This window comes from Chinchilla lanigera, unplaced genomic scaffold (genome assembly GCF_000276665.1).
Source record: "Chinchilla lanigera isolate Chin_1 unplaced genomic scaffold, ChiLan1.0 scaffold00110, whole genome shotgun sequence".
NCBI classification, from domain to species: Eukaryota; Metazoa; Chordata; class Mammalia; order Rodentia; family Chinchillidae; genus Chinchilla; species Chinchilla lanigera.
The window spans coordinates 4,558,304-4,574,994 of record NW_004955511.1 but is presented as its reverse complement, the minus strand read 5'-3'; the positions used below and the strand labels follow the sequence as shown (position 1 = coordinate 4,574,994).

Sequence of the window (16,691 nt, the reverse complement as noted above, 5' to 3'; positions counted from 1 at the left end):
ATAGCTCAGAAATGATAACAAATTAATTCCATTAATATTCAACAAGGCACCAAGAAGATGCAATAGAAGAAAAGGAAAATTTTTCCAATATTTATTTGAATGAATGGTGCTGTAGAATGAGATTTTGAATGTTGCAATTGGTTTTCCGTGGCCTACTTATTCCAGAGTGTGTGTTTCTGACACTTTCTCCTTAGCGTACTGATTTCCATGGTATATAAATAAAACATTGTACAGTGCAGCATATACCAAAACACCACATTAACATGTGCAATCATCATTTTATGAGTAAGTTAAAATGTAATTGAATAAAAATTAAATATCTTTACTTAGAATTGGCATAGTGATTTTTTTCATTTCATTTCTGGATATGGAGTACAAGCCTTGATACTGAACTACAGACCCTGCTTAGGTTTACTTTTCATTTTGAAGCATGTTCTAACCTAATAGCTAAGTTGCCAGACCTGGGCTTGAACTTATGCCCCTGCCTCCCAAAGTCTTTGGACTGGTGGGGTAGACTCTCATGCTTAGTTAATTGTTATCTTTTAATATCAGACTGTTTGAGAAATGCCTGAAGGAGTAAAGCTTAACAGTTATTTCTACATAAGAAAGTACTTTTTCTATACACAATTCTCCTTTTTCACTGGTTTCTTGTGAGCTGGTTCTTATTGTATCTTCCTTCCCTCATGGACCTTGACACAGGCTTAATTAGAACAGAGTGGGAGACATGTGAATAGTTACCTTGATGGTTTAACTTCTTCAGAACACTATCAGCTTACCATCATTCACCAAAACATACAGCTTTCCCTCTCAGCAAATATCATTCCAGATTTCAGGAGGCTTTAAAAAGATAGCTCAATTTAACCCTGCCAGGCACCTTTTACAGTAGTGCAGGGTGTGAGCCTGCATGAACTATTGCTACAATATTGTACCAATTTTAGGCAATAATCACAAATTCAGTGCAAGCATAGGTCTTCAGGGGCTGGGGATTTAGCTCAGCTGCAAAAGCGCCTGCCTGGCAAGCGCGCAAGGTCGTGAGTTCGGTTCCCGGTATCAGAGAAAAACCAAAAAAAAAAAAAAAAACATAGGTCTTAGACACTAGGTCATGATCTATGAAAATGATAGCAACAAAAGTATAAAAAATTTGCACAAGTAGCCTAACAAATAAAAGTTTATATTTATGCTATTTTCCTAGATGGAAAGTTGACTACTACTTCTCAGGAGCTTCTAGGGCCAAGTGTTATAGCACAGAGACCAACCCCTGCTCACTGTCAGGAATATTTCTAAGTGCTAAAAACAACAATGTAAATAAAACAGAGATATTTGTTTAAGTAACATAGGTTTTAATGCTCAGAACCAGCCTAGAAGGTAAAAGGGAGTCAAGGTAAATAAATATGCTACTGACTTAGCCAGATAACAATAAAATTTTATAAAACAAAATTTTGTTGTGAAATTATTCTCTGACAATGGGATCCATATGAACATGGGTAAGAAAAAACAGAGCCACATCCATATTATGTTAAAGCACTGAAGTTTTAGAGTTTTCTTGTCATAACGCTGATCAGTATTTTAGTAATGTGGACTGTACTATTTAGCTGGAGTTACATGGTATTATATTATGGTACATTCAATTCTTAGAACCATTCCTTTGGTGTAAAAGAATGGTGATACACCCAGGTGAAAACTTCCATGGAAACAACACCTTCTATGGAGAAAAAAAGGAATACAATTTCTAAATCTAGGCAGAAATTCTGAGAGAAGGGAGCCCGTTTAATACTTTTAATGAATAATACACAGTTACAAAATTATAATGGAACTGGATACAATTTTAAATATTTTTTAAAAAACAAATTATGAACATAAGTTGAAACACATGTGAATATGTGAAAAGACAAATTTTCTTGTTATTTATAAAGTAATAAATTACAATACAAATATAAAATAGTGCAAGTAATTACATATGTGTGTTAGAGAAAAATTATAGTAGCCATCAAATGAAACTTGAAAAATTAATACAAAAGTATATTTACCTTTTTTTGTGAGCTAGGCCCTGTTATGAACCTTTTGACAATACTTTCTCGACCTTCCACTTACATAACCAGAACTCTCTGTTAATTAATTTATTTATTTTTGGTACCAGGAACTGAACTCAGGACATTGCACTTGCCAGGCAGGCACTGTGCCACTGAGCTACCTCCCTGGCCCCTATTTTATTTATTTTTATCACTACCTTCATCTCCATCTTTTTTAATTACATTGGCTTAGTTTGTTGTTTTTTCTAAATCCTTAAAATTGAAGGTCATTGATTTTAGTAATTTTTTTATAAGCAAGCACTGGTAACTATAAATTGATAGCACATTCACAAAATGTTATTTATCTTGTTTTCCTTTTTTATTTTTTCATGATGTTTCTTAGTTTCCCTGGGAACATTTCTTTTTTCCCATGTGTTTTCTTACACAATTTCTTAATAATGTCCACATATTTCATACGTTCCTCTTTGCATTAGTTTATATGTAAATTATTCCTTAGGAGTAGAAGGAAATATGCTATGTGAATTTGTTCCTTTTTAATTTATAGAGAACTTCCCTGTACTAGATCAGATTGTGCTGTATTTGTGTTAAATTTCTCAAATGTGCAATGATTCCTCACATTCCAGTTATCCACTCACTAACTCAGGGCATTTTCTTGCATGTTACATCATTCATACAAATATCTGCTTTACAGTGGTATTCTATGTGGAGTGAGTGCTGAGTTCTGATAGTCAGTACTGTGTCTTCAGTTAATAGGTGTAGAATAGAACAATCTGTTAGCATGAGCACGTTTCAGAAAAGTAACACTAGACTGTGAGTCAATCCTTCAATTTTTAGTGTCCAGGAGCCTAAATGTTCATTGTCATTTGTTACCCTGACAAATTCTCTATGTGTTATATTTTAAATTGATGGGAATTGAGTATGGTTTTATTTGATTAAACGAATATTATACTCTTGCAAATTTGAATAAGATCAGTTCATTCCATGACAACCCAAGTATGTGTTGTGTCCTTACAATAAAGAGGAGAAATAATATGGTCAAGAGAATGAATATAGAGAAACAATAGGAATATTGAAGATTTTTTACAGTTTATTTGTCAGAAAATTAAAAATATCCTGAAACTTCTACTGTTGCGGCAAAACTAAATCTAGGAAAGGAACAACACCCGAAAGTCAGGAGGCAGTGAACAGCTTTATTTACACTGGTGGTCCTGCATGGAATCACTTGTAACAAAGTCAGGGGGTCAGTCCCTGTGAGCCAGGATTTTTCTCTGAGGCATAAGCAGGAGTTACAAAGGCAGGACAGGACAACCTAGCAGTTCTGATTAGCTAGCAGGGTGAGATCATCCGTTACTGGGATAGATCAATGACCATCAGTTACAAGACTAGATTAATGATCACAAAGTTGGGTACAATCAGGCATCCTGTATGTTGGATTACACTCTCATGGTTACAGGAATCAAGAAAGCAGTTACAGGGGCTGGGGATTTAGCTCAGCAGCACAGAGCCTGCCTGGCAAGCACAAGGTTATGAGTTCAATTCCCGGTACCAAAAAAAAAAAAAAAAAAGAAAGAAAGAAAGAAAGAAAGCAGTTACAGAGCCCTGAAGACGTTAAAGCAGGGCAGCTTCAAGAAAACAAAGTTTGTTTTTTTTTTTTTGATGAAGACTTTGAGAAGAATTTGCTTTTAATTTTTTTTTATTTTAAAGAGAATAAAAAAATTTTAGAACCAAGTTTTAAAAAGAACAGCTTCCTAGTACAGTTTCCCCTTTCACCACAACTTGGTCAAGAGCAGATGATCTGTTCTGATACATTTGAAATGGACATGTTGTATGACCTGCTTTCCCCATGTAGGGACAAAATACTTGACAGCTGCAACTTCAAAAAGTTCCTTCTGGCTCAGGGTTCCTCCCCATGGACGGTCTGCCGGCTCCAAGGCAGAACAAGCAGGGCGGAAAAGGCAGAGGGAGGAGCGCTGCTCAGCTCAGGGTGGCCGGAAGCAGAGACAGCAGGAGCCGGGAGCGAACGTGCACCTTGTCAGCTCACAGCCCAGCGACCACCCCAACCAGGCCACGCCCACCACAGCGCTGTCAGCCACGAACCGTCAGCAGAGGAGTCCACTGAGGAGCCCCGCACCCCGGACCCAGCCTCCTTCCACACTCAGGAGACTTGGGGACTTTTTAGATCTAAACTACAGCACAGGGCAGGAATAGAGCCTGCCTTACACACTCGCCAAGAGGGGTTAGGAGTGTCTTGTTTTCTCCCCATGAAAAAGCTCTTCTTAAAATTATTATACCTTGCAGAAAAAGAAGGAAAAAGACATGAAATTCCTGCATCATTATGATGGTAGCCCTGTGTAACTATGAAGGAATAACTCAAAAATTCGTGGTGGAGAGGCCCATGTATTTCTGCTTTCTCTCCAGAGGACAGGATGGACTGTGTGTAAGTTTCCCTTAAAGCTATGGGGAATATAATTTTAGAGATATGGCTAGATTGATGATCACTTCTATACTGGGAATTTTTATAATTGGGCACAGGAATATTGGGCCTGATTTTCATATGAGAAAAGTGTGGGACATTATTATGAGAAAAAATAACAAAATAGAACAGAAGAAAGAGTATAAAAACCAATACTGATAAGAGTAATCCAAGTTATTCTCTGTAATTTATGGTTTACTTTAAAGTAATAAAGCATTCATGTATGTCAAAACGCTTACATAAATGATAGCTTCATTAGCAAGTTCTATGGGCACAGAGGAAAGGAGGCCTTAGATTTCTCCTAAGAATGAGAGAGGAGTTCACAAGCTTTTAGCATGCAAAACTGCGACTTTCTGAGTAGGATTATACTTTTCAGAAGCTGTGTACCTCAAGAGAAAATTATACAAACCAGAAAGATGGACCTTCATAAAAGACAACACGTTTACCTGAGCCACCTTGAGCCAATAAATAACTTTCCCTCAGGATACACAGAGCAATAAGATGAAACTATAAATCTTTCATGTTGTAAGAGAATGTTTTACTCTTTGAAAATCTACCTAGGCTGTGTATCAATGCAAAAAGAAGAAAAATACTACCTTCATGATGAGATACACAAAGAACCTACTGATGAATCCCCAGATTCTTTCACAGGAAATAGGTACATTGAATAATAAGACATCAAAAATTATGCAATTTTGACCAGGGCAGATTATTGCCTTTGATAGATTTGAAATAGACAGGAAACAGATAAAAAGTGTCACTCCTTCTTGGTAGACGTAGAGAGAGAAGCTATGAGTGAATAATACTATCTTTCCTCTGTGAAAATTCCATTATAGAGTTATACTGGCTCATAAAATGATAATTAAAAGCATTGGCATTCCCCATTTTTAACATGGCAACCCTGTGTAAGTACTATAGAAAAGTTCAGAGTGGTGAGGACTGTGTGTTTCTTTTCCTTTTCAACTTAGAGTTTAATTCAACAACTGAAGAGCCCATAAGGCTCCTTTCTGATTTTAGATGGTAGATATTTAGATATAAGAGCAAACAGCAGATCAGATCTATTCTTTGTATTTCCTGGGGACTTCAGAAATTCTATGCCTTTTTATGTCATTATTTTTCAAGTGGTAGAAATTTGCAAGGAAAGGGGAAAAGCATTGAAGACCATTACGACTGCAAGGAAAACATACAAATTAGAGTGAAGGAAAAGAGTACCGACACCCCTTCATCCTTTCTACAGATGTGGATAATACAGTTTATTCTTTCTCAATGAATATTTTCTATGAACTAGTGAAGCTTGACTCTATCATTCAAAACAAGTCCATCAATGTAAGGCATGTGCCTTTTAGACTGGTCCATGGTGGGACGAAAACAAGATATAAAATTAACTCTTACAAATAGCGATGGGCATGTAAATGTTTGGCAATTTCAAAATTTGTGGCTGTCCACAAGCACAGATAAAAATAAGTATTTCTGGGGCTGGGAATTTAGCTCAGCGACACAGCACCTGCCTTCCAAGTGCAAGGTTGTGAGTTCGATTCCCGGTACTGGAAGAAAAACAAAACAAAACAAAAAAAATAAGTATTTCTGCCAGTGGGTTGGACCTTTGCCCATCAAAAACAACATGTACAAGAGACCCAGGCCAAGAAGATATCATATTAGGTAAAGTGCCCTTATCTCCTTAAACAGCTGGAGAGTCCTTCTTACAGGGTAGAATTAGTTAGAATTGAAGAACCACTTTCCATAACTTATATGAGGTCTGGATGAGCACCAGGTGAGATGGTGTCTTTTGGTGGATCCTTCAGACAGGGTCTTAAGTAGACTACAGTGCAGTGAAGCTCCCTGCTCCTGGACAGATGCTTACTTAAGACTGAGTGACGTTTTGTGACAGAGGTACGTGTCTCTCCTGTTGTTTATATACAAGAGTGCATAGTCTTCCACGCCAAACCTTTAGGCTTTTACATTTTCTGGAGTTGTTCACAGGTAGGAAATCTTGTGCATAGTTAGTGTCATAACAAGTCTAAGAATTGTTATTTGAGAGGGTCATCACTGTCTCTGGTTTTCCCTTTATTTTTAATTTACCTGACTTTTAGATGAAGACTCCAATTTACAATAATGTAAAGTGATACAGCTGTGTAAATGGATAATACAAAATAGAGGTGATAGGAAACTATGGAAAGCAGATCTGGAGATTGGGGGAGAATGAAGGGCAAGGAGGGGAGGGAAAAATAAACATGGTTAAGACACGGTGTGTGCTGGGCCAGCTCTCTACAGTGAACATAATTATCATGTGTTAATATTATTCTTATCACATATTCTATACAATGTAACAAAGAAAAGACACCAAGCTGCATCACATCAGCACTTCCAAAAGTTAGCTTTAAAAAGCTCTGCCTAAGTATCATATTCTGTCCTGAATGTGCAAAAACTCAGAGCACTTTTCCAGTGGTGCCAAGATCTGTTACCAAGAGGCCTTGCTGCTCTGTATCCATCTTACCAACATATTTACTTTCTTTTTCTCTCAGTATAAAATTTTGATAAAGAGTGTAATGGCCATTGTCTGGAGTTCTAATTTCCACAACTTTATTATTTTTAGCAGGAAATTCTTGGAAGTGAAATTAGGAGTTAGGGAAAGAGCACTGTGAAATCAGAAATCAATGGAAGTAAATTTTGAAATATGGAATTTTATGTTCATAAAAATGCATCACAATTAGCCTGGAAAAGTTGATATTTTTGCTTTGGGTAGGAATTAAAGGTGAGAAACTGCAACATGAGATGAAGACATAGAAAATTGGGCATTGTTTTAGAGATTTTGTAGTCTTCGCCATCAGAAAGAAGGGAACTGTGTGTAAGAACATTTCTTTTAGGGTAATGATATAGAAATATGCACAACAAAACTACAATTTAAAAAGTAATAGCAAGAATGGCCTCCAGGGGAGGAGAATGACCAGTTACACATGGGAGCACAGAGTGGGTGACTGACAGTGATGAGGACATGAGAAAAGAACAGCCAGGGTGATTTTTGTGAAGGAGTCTTTCAAAGCAAACGCTTCCGGCCGGAGATATAGCTCAGTGGCATAGGCACCTGCCTGGCAAGTGCAAGGTCCTGAGTTCGATTCCTGGAATCAAAAAAACAAAAAGTCAAAGCAAATGCTTCTATTGTTTTGGTTCTGCATACAATTAGTTTCATAATCTAACTTCCAGAGCATACATGTTTGTGATTTTTCTCCCTGAACTTATTATTCTGATTCACAAAAACAGAAATAATATTTTCCACTCTGATCATTTATCTCAGAATACAAAGCATAAGTTCCTCTAAAAGAAGATTAATAATGGATGTATGGAAATAGTGCAAATTTTATGTCAGTATATTTTCCTACTAAACTAGATTATAGCTATATGGCACACACCTAGAAAATCTTTATAATGTACTTTGAAAAGAAAAAAGTTGAGAAATGGGAACAATATCTAGTTTCCTGCATTTAAGGTAAAAAAAGACATAAACGACATGGAACCTGTCTCCACTGTGATGGGGTTAGAAAAGGTAGCTCTGGCACAGGCTGACATTCACTCAGGTCCACGTCTGTAAAACAGAAGACTCATTACCAGTGGAGATGGAAACCGTTTCCAGTCCATGAATGCTGCATGTTGAATTTCTGCTCTGGAATCAGGACAGCGGAAGAGCAGGGTTGGGCTCAGATGGGTGCGGTGCCCACCCGTGGACATGTGGCTCCTCAGGGAATTTAAGTGGCTGAGCACAGCGCGTGAGCTGTGGAGTCAAAGTAACGACGAGAAGCCAGGGTGTGAGGGCCTGCCAGTCACATGGGGCTGAGGACAACCTAGTCATTTCTCCAGTTTTCTACCATGCGTGATCCCCTGAACAAAGTAGAAACAACAGTGGAAGCACCTTACTAAATGTGATGGGGAACCAGAGTTCTAATGTCTCAAATCTAATAAATTATTTCACCTTGTGTCTCTGTGGTACATGAATACTAGGATTAGAGGCTGGTATTTTTTATTTTCAGCTCCATCCTGCTAATACACATCATCATTTCAAGACACTGTGTGAATAGGGCTCTTGAATTCAGGCCATAGTGACTAGATTCCCATTGGGATAAGAAGATATTTCCTGCATAGCCTTTATGACGGTGTAATAGAGGATATAGCGTTGTTGAGTGGGCAAGAGACAGTGCTGAATCCTCATTCAGTGTCAGAATTTCCCCAGTCATTACTGAAACAAGTGTGCAGCCTCATTTCTAGCACTTGCCACAGAACCTAAATGGACTTTGACATTGTCAGGCTTGGAAACATTGTATGGAATCAGAGACTCGTCCTTTGATCTGATTTTCCAGGGCAACACATTGTCAGTCATCAAAAAGATCACAGGCTGGGCAAAGCAATATTATCAGCAACATCACTATGGACAATCAAGACATAGACCCCAGTCATCCATTTGACTCACGTCCTGCGCAGAATACCATGATTAAACACTTGTGTATTTTAGGGGTAAGCATTTTAAAGATCCTTTTTATAAGCTGGCTTTCTATTTCCCTAAATTTGTTCTGGCTCAGGCTACTGAATGGCAAACAGTTTGGCGTGGTCATGGAAACACACCTGTAAAAGGCTACTGACTACTGACTCTTTAAATATAAAAAATATATATATATATATTGCTATACAAATACTGATGTGCCTGCATACTGATATGCTATATATATATGAGATTTATAAAAATTATCAGTGTTATCCTTCTGGAAATGTAGAACATTAACTTAGGCATTTATCTTAAGAAACTTCCCCTTAGAAGGGAGCTCTGAATTAGCCCAAAATTCTCACTTGTGAAGTAATTTTATCTAAGGTTTACACTTATTCCTCTTACCTGAGAGACACTTTCTCCTCCTCCAGGTGTTCCAAATGATGGATGGTATGGTGCTGACTGTGCTGTGGGCAGTAGTTATTGCCAATTCATCTCGCTACAAACTTTCTATCATACAAATACATCCGATACTGCCCTACCTATATCTTTTGGTACCACTCATTGTAAGTAAATACAAATAATGTTTATTCCTCTACTACTTTGAACAAGAATGTGATCCTAAGGCATGTTTTTATGCATTGCTTGGGTCAGAGCTCTGGGAAGCACTTGGTCATAGTAAAAGTAAGTACAGATAATGTATTTCCAGACAAATTAATTGATCTTTATTTTTATACAGTATGTCACAGCAGGAATTCTGAACATTGTGGCTGCAAATAGACAGAATCCCAAATTGGTGAGTTTCCCCGTAGTTTAAAAAATCTACAACAGATAAGACATAAATCATACTTGATACCGTAACTGAACAACATAACGTTTGTGAGGTTTCCCTCTGTCTTGAGGTCCCAAAATGATTTCTTTCCAGCACCCAAAGGTCATTTGTCCATTTCTGGCTCATAAGTGTGAATGTGCACTGTGTTTAGAAGCTTTCACATTATTTTTACAAATTTCAATTTTATTTGTACTTGAAGAGGGTGCAGGCACATCAGCATTTGTATAGCAATGTACCAGTCTCCGGAATGCACAAGTAAGGACTCAGTTTTCTTTTTCTCTTGCAGATTACGGCCTTTAGAGTGTTCAAATTTGTTACGTTTCAGGCTTCCCTGATATTCTCCATAATGCATGGTGTAGATACATTTGAAGTTGCAGGGAGAAGGGGTGTATTTCCTGTAGATGTCCTATCTGTAAGTATTTCCAGATCCAGATATACAATTTCCTGGCATTTATCCATATAAAAAGTAATTTTATGACATGTATATAAAAATAACCATAAACTGGATTCTAAATGAATAAATTTATTTATGCAACACTGTTTTAATTTTTGAGCATAGTGTATGAAGCTAAATAAAACCTCTATCTCGGACAAAACAAATGGCACTCAGGAATACATTTAAATAATTCTTATTCTATTCAATCTTAAAGTAAAAAGACAATTCAAGAGTTCTACCCCATTCAGAATAGTGATTTGGAAAATCTAGCTGCCTTTCAGAGCCAGTATTTTTAACCCCAAGTTGGACAGATACACTGATGCATGCTGAGGATTCATTACTACTAGACATAAATGCATTCTGAGACTCTCGATTCAGAAATATCAGCAAAGCTGGCTTTGGAGCTAAGCAGCCTTCTGTGATCTTGGTTATAACAGGAAACAGGTTGGATACTGAGAGGTCATTTCACTGGTCTGACATTGTAAGAGGGCGGGACTGCACATGTGAGAGCACAGTCAGAGAGAGGCGATGTATATGGGGAAAGTGTGCAATATTTGCTACCTCAGTGTTTGTCCATGAGTAAAACCTGTCTAAAAGTGTGCCCGAGGCTGACAGCATCTCTCCACAGTTCCTTCCTGTTTCTCTCCCTCATGTTCACCATGGCATTTCCTGTGCGCCTGAAGTTTTTCCTCTCGTGGTTTCAGTTGATCTTCCTGCTTTCCTGTTTGGCTCCCTCTATCGCACGGATAAAAACCATGTGCTGGGTAAGTATTTATTCTCTAGAGGGCAAGGAACAGTCTCTGCCACTTCACAGACACCTTTATGTTGAGAGATGTCTTTCCACTGCTGTATCATGTTAGCAATCTGTGTGAGGAATATCTTGGGAGTTGCACATATGCATTTACATTGAACACTAGATGAGGACCTTGAGGACTGGGCTTAAATCTTGTATCAGAGAGAAATCAACGTGAAATCTAAGACCTTAAAGTATGAGGAGACATAGGAATGTGGGCATTTGAAATACTATGTACTGATCTGCTGTTTGTCTTATTTCTCCACAGCAGATGATCTACTTATGGTGAATTGAGGTTGAACTCTCCCTTCCTGCACAAGACCAAGACTGACATGTATGGCAGTCCCACTCCATGAAGTGATTTGAGAGAGTGCCTTCATGTGCTTTTCTTGGTCTTTTTTGCCATTGCATCATCCAGGAAATTCTTATTTACATAATAAATAGGAGCTGAAGTCTTCTAAGGAAAATAACTGTCACTGAATTGCTGATATTGACTTTTCTATGGTTTGTACTCTAACCCCAATGTGAATACCTTTGAGGATGGGTACAGAACTGATGTGGGTACATACCCTTGTTACCTAAACCAGAAACATATCCAGAAGGCTGTCAGTATTGCAACCTGATTTCTGAAAATACTCAGACTATATCCTTACATCCCATGGCTCATTGTGGTTTTAATTCTCATTTTACTATGATTAGATTTTTAGAAAAATTTTATTCTTCTTGAATACTAGTATTCAACTGTAATAAAATTTTTATTATCATCCTTTGATACTTTTAAAGTGAGTCTTTTTCTCTCCTTTAGTTGTATGAGACATCTATGTAGGATTTTCATTAAGACTCTGTTGGATATATTTTTTCTCAAAATAACTTCTCAAAATTTTACTCCATTTTTCTGGGGCATGATTTTTGCAGCACAGAGCTTTGTAGTATGATGAAATCTCATTTGATTATTGGGAATTTATTGCATGAGCCTTGGCTTTTATGTCCAAAAAATCAGTGACAGGGCCAACATCAAGAACATTACTAATAAATTTACTTCTGGGATTTCTATGCTTTATAGTTTTATGTTTAGGTTATTAATCTATTTTGTGTTCACATTTTTTTAGTGGGAGTAGCTAAGGACTGATTTTAAAATTTCATGTGGGTTTTTTCCATGTGAATTGAGGTTTTCTTCATGTGGATCAATCAGTCAGTGAGAGATACCGCATCAGCAGAATGAGGCATAAACCTAACACATGCTCACCTAAACAGATGCAGGAAGAGCATTTGACAAGACTCCATATACTGTCATGATAAGAACTGAAAACAAATTAGACACAGAGGAATATTTTGTCAGCCTCATAGAAGACATAAAAATTCTAGAGTCCAGTTAACATCATTTTCAGTGGGACAAACCACAGCTTATCCTTTATAATCTGGTAGAAAGCCAGACCCATTCTAACTATTCACATTCACCAAAATCAGATGTACTAGGGGGAGCAATTGGAGATGAGGAAAAGAAATTTTTTAAAAGCATCCAAACTAGAACAAAAGCAGTAATATTGACCCTACTTACACATCTCATTACCCTATCTGTGGAATACTCCTAAAATTTGTAAAATACTTTCAAAATAATAGATGAAATTGGTAACATTCCAGGGAAGAAAATTAGAACACAATTTGATAGCATTACTGCATTTCAGTAACAACCTCTGTGCAAAGGAAATCAAGAAAAGAACCCCTTCATTATAGCACCAAATGAATAACATTGAATTTCGAGGCATGAAGTAAAAGCTCTTTATATTGAAAACTCAAATACTTAGGAAAAAATTATACAAGACAAAAAATAGAAAGTCATCTCATATTCATGAGTTTACATTATTTGGAGTTAAATATTTCTACTACTTATTCTGATTTACAGACCAAAAAACATTTCTCAAATTCTCAATGATTTTTTCCAAAGAAATAAAAAAAAATTCTAATATTTGTATGAAATAGCAACACAGTTCAAATAGTTAAAGCAGTCATTAGATAGACAACCAAGACTAAAGGTGTTATATTTGCAATTTCAAATACATTACAGGGAGGTATTAAACACAACAGGATAGAACTTCCACAAAGTTCCAACAAGACATATGTGCCAATGGGACAGAATAGGGAGCCCAGCAACAGCGTGCTATGTTCAGTCATTCATATACAAAGACTTCATTTTTAGGGAGAAGGTAATTTTAACTGAAAAAGATTTTAATCACCTGGTCTTAATGTCTGTCATTGGGGTATACAGATTGTCTTAGTTTCATTTTATGATCATCAGTGATGGTTTGTGTAGTCAAAATCCCTTAGCAATGACTCAACAAGTGCAGTGTAGCAGTTGTTTATTTTTTTAAATAACAAAATGCAGTATTTTTCTGAACACTAGTTCTGCTTTTGCAGAGATTACTTCCCTTGCTGGTCTCCTGTTCCTTCCCTCTGCGACCCTGACACAGGCTGAAACAGTTACATCGTACATTGTATGACACAGAAATTGTGACCATTGTACTCCTTCTCTCTCAGAAGACTATAAGCAGCCAGTCCCTAGTCAAGACATATACACCTGTTTTAGTAAATATTCCACCACTTCTGGAGCCTCTCACAAGTAGGTCAGTGCCCACCTACCTTGCACCATCCTAGAAACATGTGCATACCCGAGTTAATTACTGCTATGATTTTATACCATTTTTGTTAAAAGTGACAGATTTCATGTGTATATATAGTTTAGCTCATGGGTTAAGATCTGTCAGAACAACAGCAAAAAGAATTTTTAAAAATTCTACAAATGGCCTGATCAGTAAGTGGCTCTTTTCTTAGAGAGGCAGCTCTACTACAAAGGAGATCTAAGACTCAGGTTTTGTACCACAGAGATTTACTGACCACTACCAAGTTTCAGAAATGGTAAGCGCTGAGCAGATTTGGTTTAAGAAAATAAAATAGGGGAATCTGTGCAATACACTTCCTGACACTCAGAATGATCTTACAATGTGCTTATGGCTCAAGGAGAAGAAATGTGCTATTGATCTCAAAGGTAAGAATAATACTTTCACCAATATAATGTTGTAGGAAGATCTCCCCAGACAGAGGAAATCGACCTGAGCAATGACAGAGAGGAGTTCTTTGTTACACTAGTGCACTGATGGTTTAGAATTTTATGGTAATAATACTGGGACTCCTTTTACAGTCCTGGATAATACTATATTAATGACCTAGAATTTAGAAGGCTTTGACAGTAAGAAAATGATGATGTGATCTCTCTATGACATTCTCAGTTTCAGGCAATGAAACATCCAGCAAAATGTAGACATTCTATAATTTGGGAACAACATTCATGGGTATCTTAGCTACTTTTCTCATTGGTGGGACAAAATATGCACGACCCAAAAGTTAAAAGAGGAAAAGTTTATTTACCTCACAGTTTGTAGAGGTTTCAGTCCATAGTCAGCTGCCTCCAAGGCAGGGTGCCATGGCAGAGGGGAGCTGCAGAGGAGAAACTGTCTATGGAAGGGCAGGGAGGAGACACCGAGCCACTGCAGCAGCAGGAGCAGCAGCAGCAGCAATAAGCAACAGCCTGACTCACTTCTCTCCCTGCATATTCCATGCAGACTGTAAGCCTACTGATTGGCACCACCACCCAGGGTGAGTCTTCCATTATCCATACCAAGAGCTGTATGAAACCAATTAGGGGCCTAATGCACACATCCTTCATCCAGGTATCACACCATTAATCCACGTGCACAGCCCCTAAATCAGTCACCTCCAGAAAGCCCCACGTACGAGGACATGAGGCTTTGGAGGGACATCTAGATACAAATCTTAACAATAGGCAATTAAATAATAAAGTTGCCAAAAACACACGCTGAATTTCACAACTCTTTTCCACCTGGTGATAAACTGTAGAAACAACATAGCAATAGCACCTTCTGAGGACAAGTAAAAACAATCTCTAAGTATGCATAGAAATTTAGAAAAAGGGGGCTGGGGATTTAGCTCAGTGGCAAAAGCACCTGCCTGGCAAGCGCAAGGTCCTGAGTTCGGTTCCCGGTACCGGAGAAAAACAAAACAAAAAAAAACAAACAAAAAAAAAGAAATTTAGAAAAAGAAGCCATTCATAATTTTACATGAGAAAAAACAAATATTTAATTATAATATAACTGGAATACATTTTAAATGTATCATATAATAAATTGTATGTAATTAAGTATGTGGGCTTTAGAAATGTTTTAATAGAAAATATCAAATAATGTCATTTCACTTATGAAACAGGCCCTTTTAAAACACTCTATGCAGTATTATATCACATTGTTCTATCAGTATTTTACTCTCAGTGTTAAACTTGCACAGGTTGCTCTCTAATAATTTTATTATATCTACATAAAGATAGATAGACAGATAAGCTGGAATTTCTCAACATTACATTGGTGACCCAGAGTAAGTATTATGAAAGCTCTCTGTAGGGGTTGGGGATTTAGCTCAGTGGCACAGCGCCTGCCTAGCAAGCACAAGGTCGTGAGTTCAATTCCCGGTACCGGAAAAGGGCCAAAAAAAAAAAAAGATAGCTCCCTGTATAGAGAGGACCATGTCTTTCTGCTTTCTTCAATTTAAAGTTTAATTCAAAAGTAGGTATAAATCTCATTAGTTTTCCTTATTATTATGGAGGATATAATTTCAGAAATATGGGAAAATAGGAAACAACTTTTATGCTTTGCATTTGCTGTATGGTAGTCAGAAATATTGTGCATTGTAGTCCTATATAGTTATTGTTCAAGCAGTAGAAACAGGCAAATAAGGAGAAAAGCATTGAAGACTATGGTTGTGAGGAAATTTTGTGAAGTAAAATTAAATAAGAAAGAGTGCAGACCTCTTTCCTATCTATAGGGATAATTCAATTCGTCCACCCTATTTGAAAGTTTTCTATGAACTACAGAAGCTTGGATTTATAAGTGAAAATGTTTATTAAATATAAAGCATGTGTTTTATTAGTGGTGACCTGGGGGACTATGAAAAGGGGAAATAAAATGTTTTCTTTACAGAGAGGGTTTGGCACTGAAATCTCTGGCTAGCTGTGCAGTGGAACTAAGGCAATATTCCTGTCAACATCATGGACCTTTGTCCATCACAGAAACTCATCTGCGAGAAATGTCAGCTGAGATGGTGACATTTTAGGTAATTCGTTTTTATCTCCTCATAGAGCAGAAGACTCTTTCTAATAAAGTCAAACGGAAGTGCAAGGAAAACACAATTTCCACGCATTATGTGGTGACAGGACGAGCTGCAGGTCGTACGATGTTCGCGGTAATTCCCTGAGAAGGCTTCTGAAGGAGAGGGCAGTGCAGAGCAGATGCGCAGTCAGGAGTGAGTGACGATTTCTCATAGAGCGATGCATCGCTCCTGTTTTTATCTCCACAGTCCTTCCTGGGACTGTAAGAGGGATGGTCTCCCATGCCAACGCCTCAGGCTCATGCAAAACTTCCTGTTTATCCTGGATGGGAAAAGATCAGAGAACATTTCCAGTGGTCCCAAGTTTAAGCTACCAAGTTCCCTCGGTGCTGCTATATCCAACTATCTTAATGCATGTTTTCTTTCTATTCTGTTATCTGAATGTAGGAAATTTAGTGAAAAGAGGTTAGGTGACCACCATGTG

General features: G+C 37.5%; 1 protein-coding gene across 4 annotated transcripts; it reads left to right on the top strand.

The window, feature by feature from the left end:
• The first annotated feature begins 4,231 nt into the window (after nucleotides 1-4,231).
• LOC106147021 lies at nucleotides 4,232-11,701 on the top strand. Of its 4 annotated transcripts, none has more exons than XM_013506522.1 (7): nucleotides 4,232-4,467; nucleotides 8,853-9,006; nucleotides 9,406-9,540; nucleotides 9,714-9,770; nucleotides 10,093-10,218; nucleotides 10,947-11,006; nucleotides 11,304-11,701. In XM_013506522.1, exons 1-7 carry the CDS (start codon nucleotides 4,457-4,459, stop codon nucleotides 11,322-11,324), a joined length of 564 nt encoding a protein of 187 aa, XP_013361976.1. In that variant the 5' UTR covers nucleotides 4,232-4,456; the 3' UTR covers nucleotides 11,325-11,701. The 4 variants fall into 4 exon arrangements, with proteins under 4 accessions (XP_013361976.1, XP_013361974.1, XP_013361975.1 ...); XM_013506520.1 differs by having other exon boundaries at nucleotides 10,926-11,006; XM_013506521.1 differs by lacking the exon at nucleotides 4,232-4,467 and adding an exon at nucleotides 6,227-6,393 and having other exon boundaries at nucleotides 10,871-11,006.
• The last annotated feature ends 4,990 nt before the right edge of the window (nucleotides 11,702-16,691 follow it).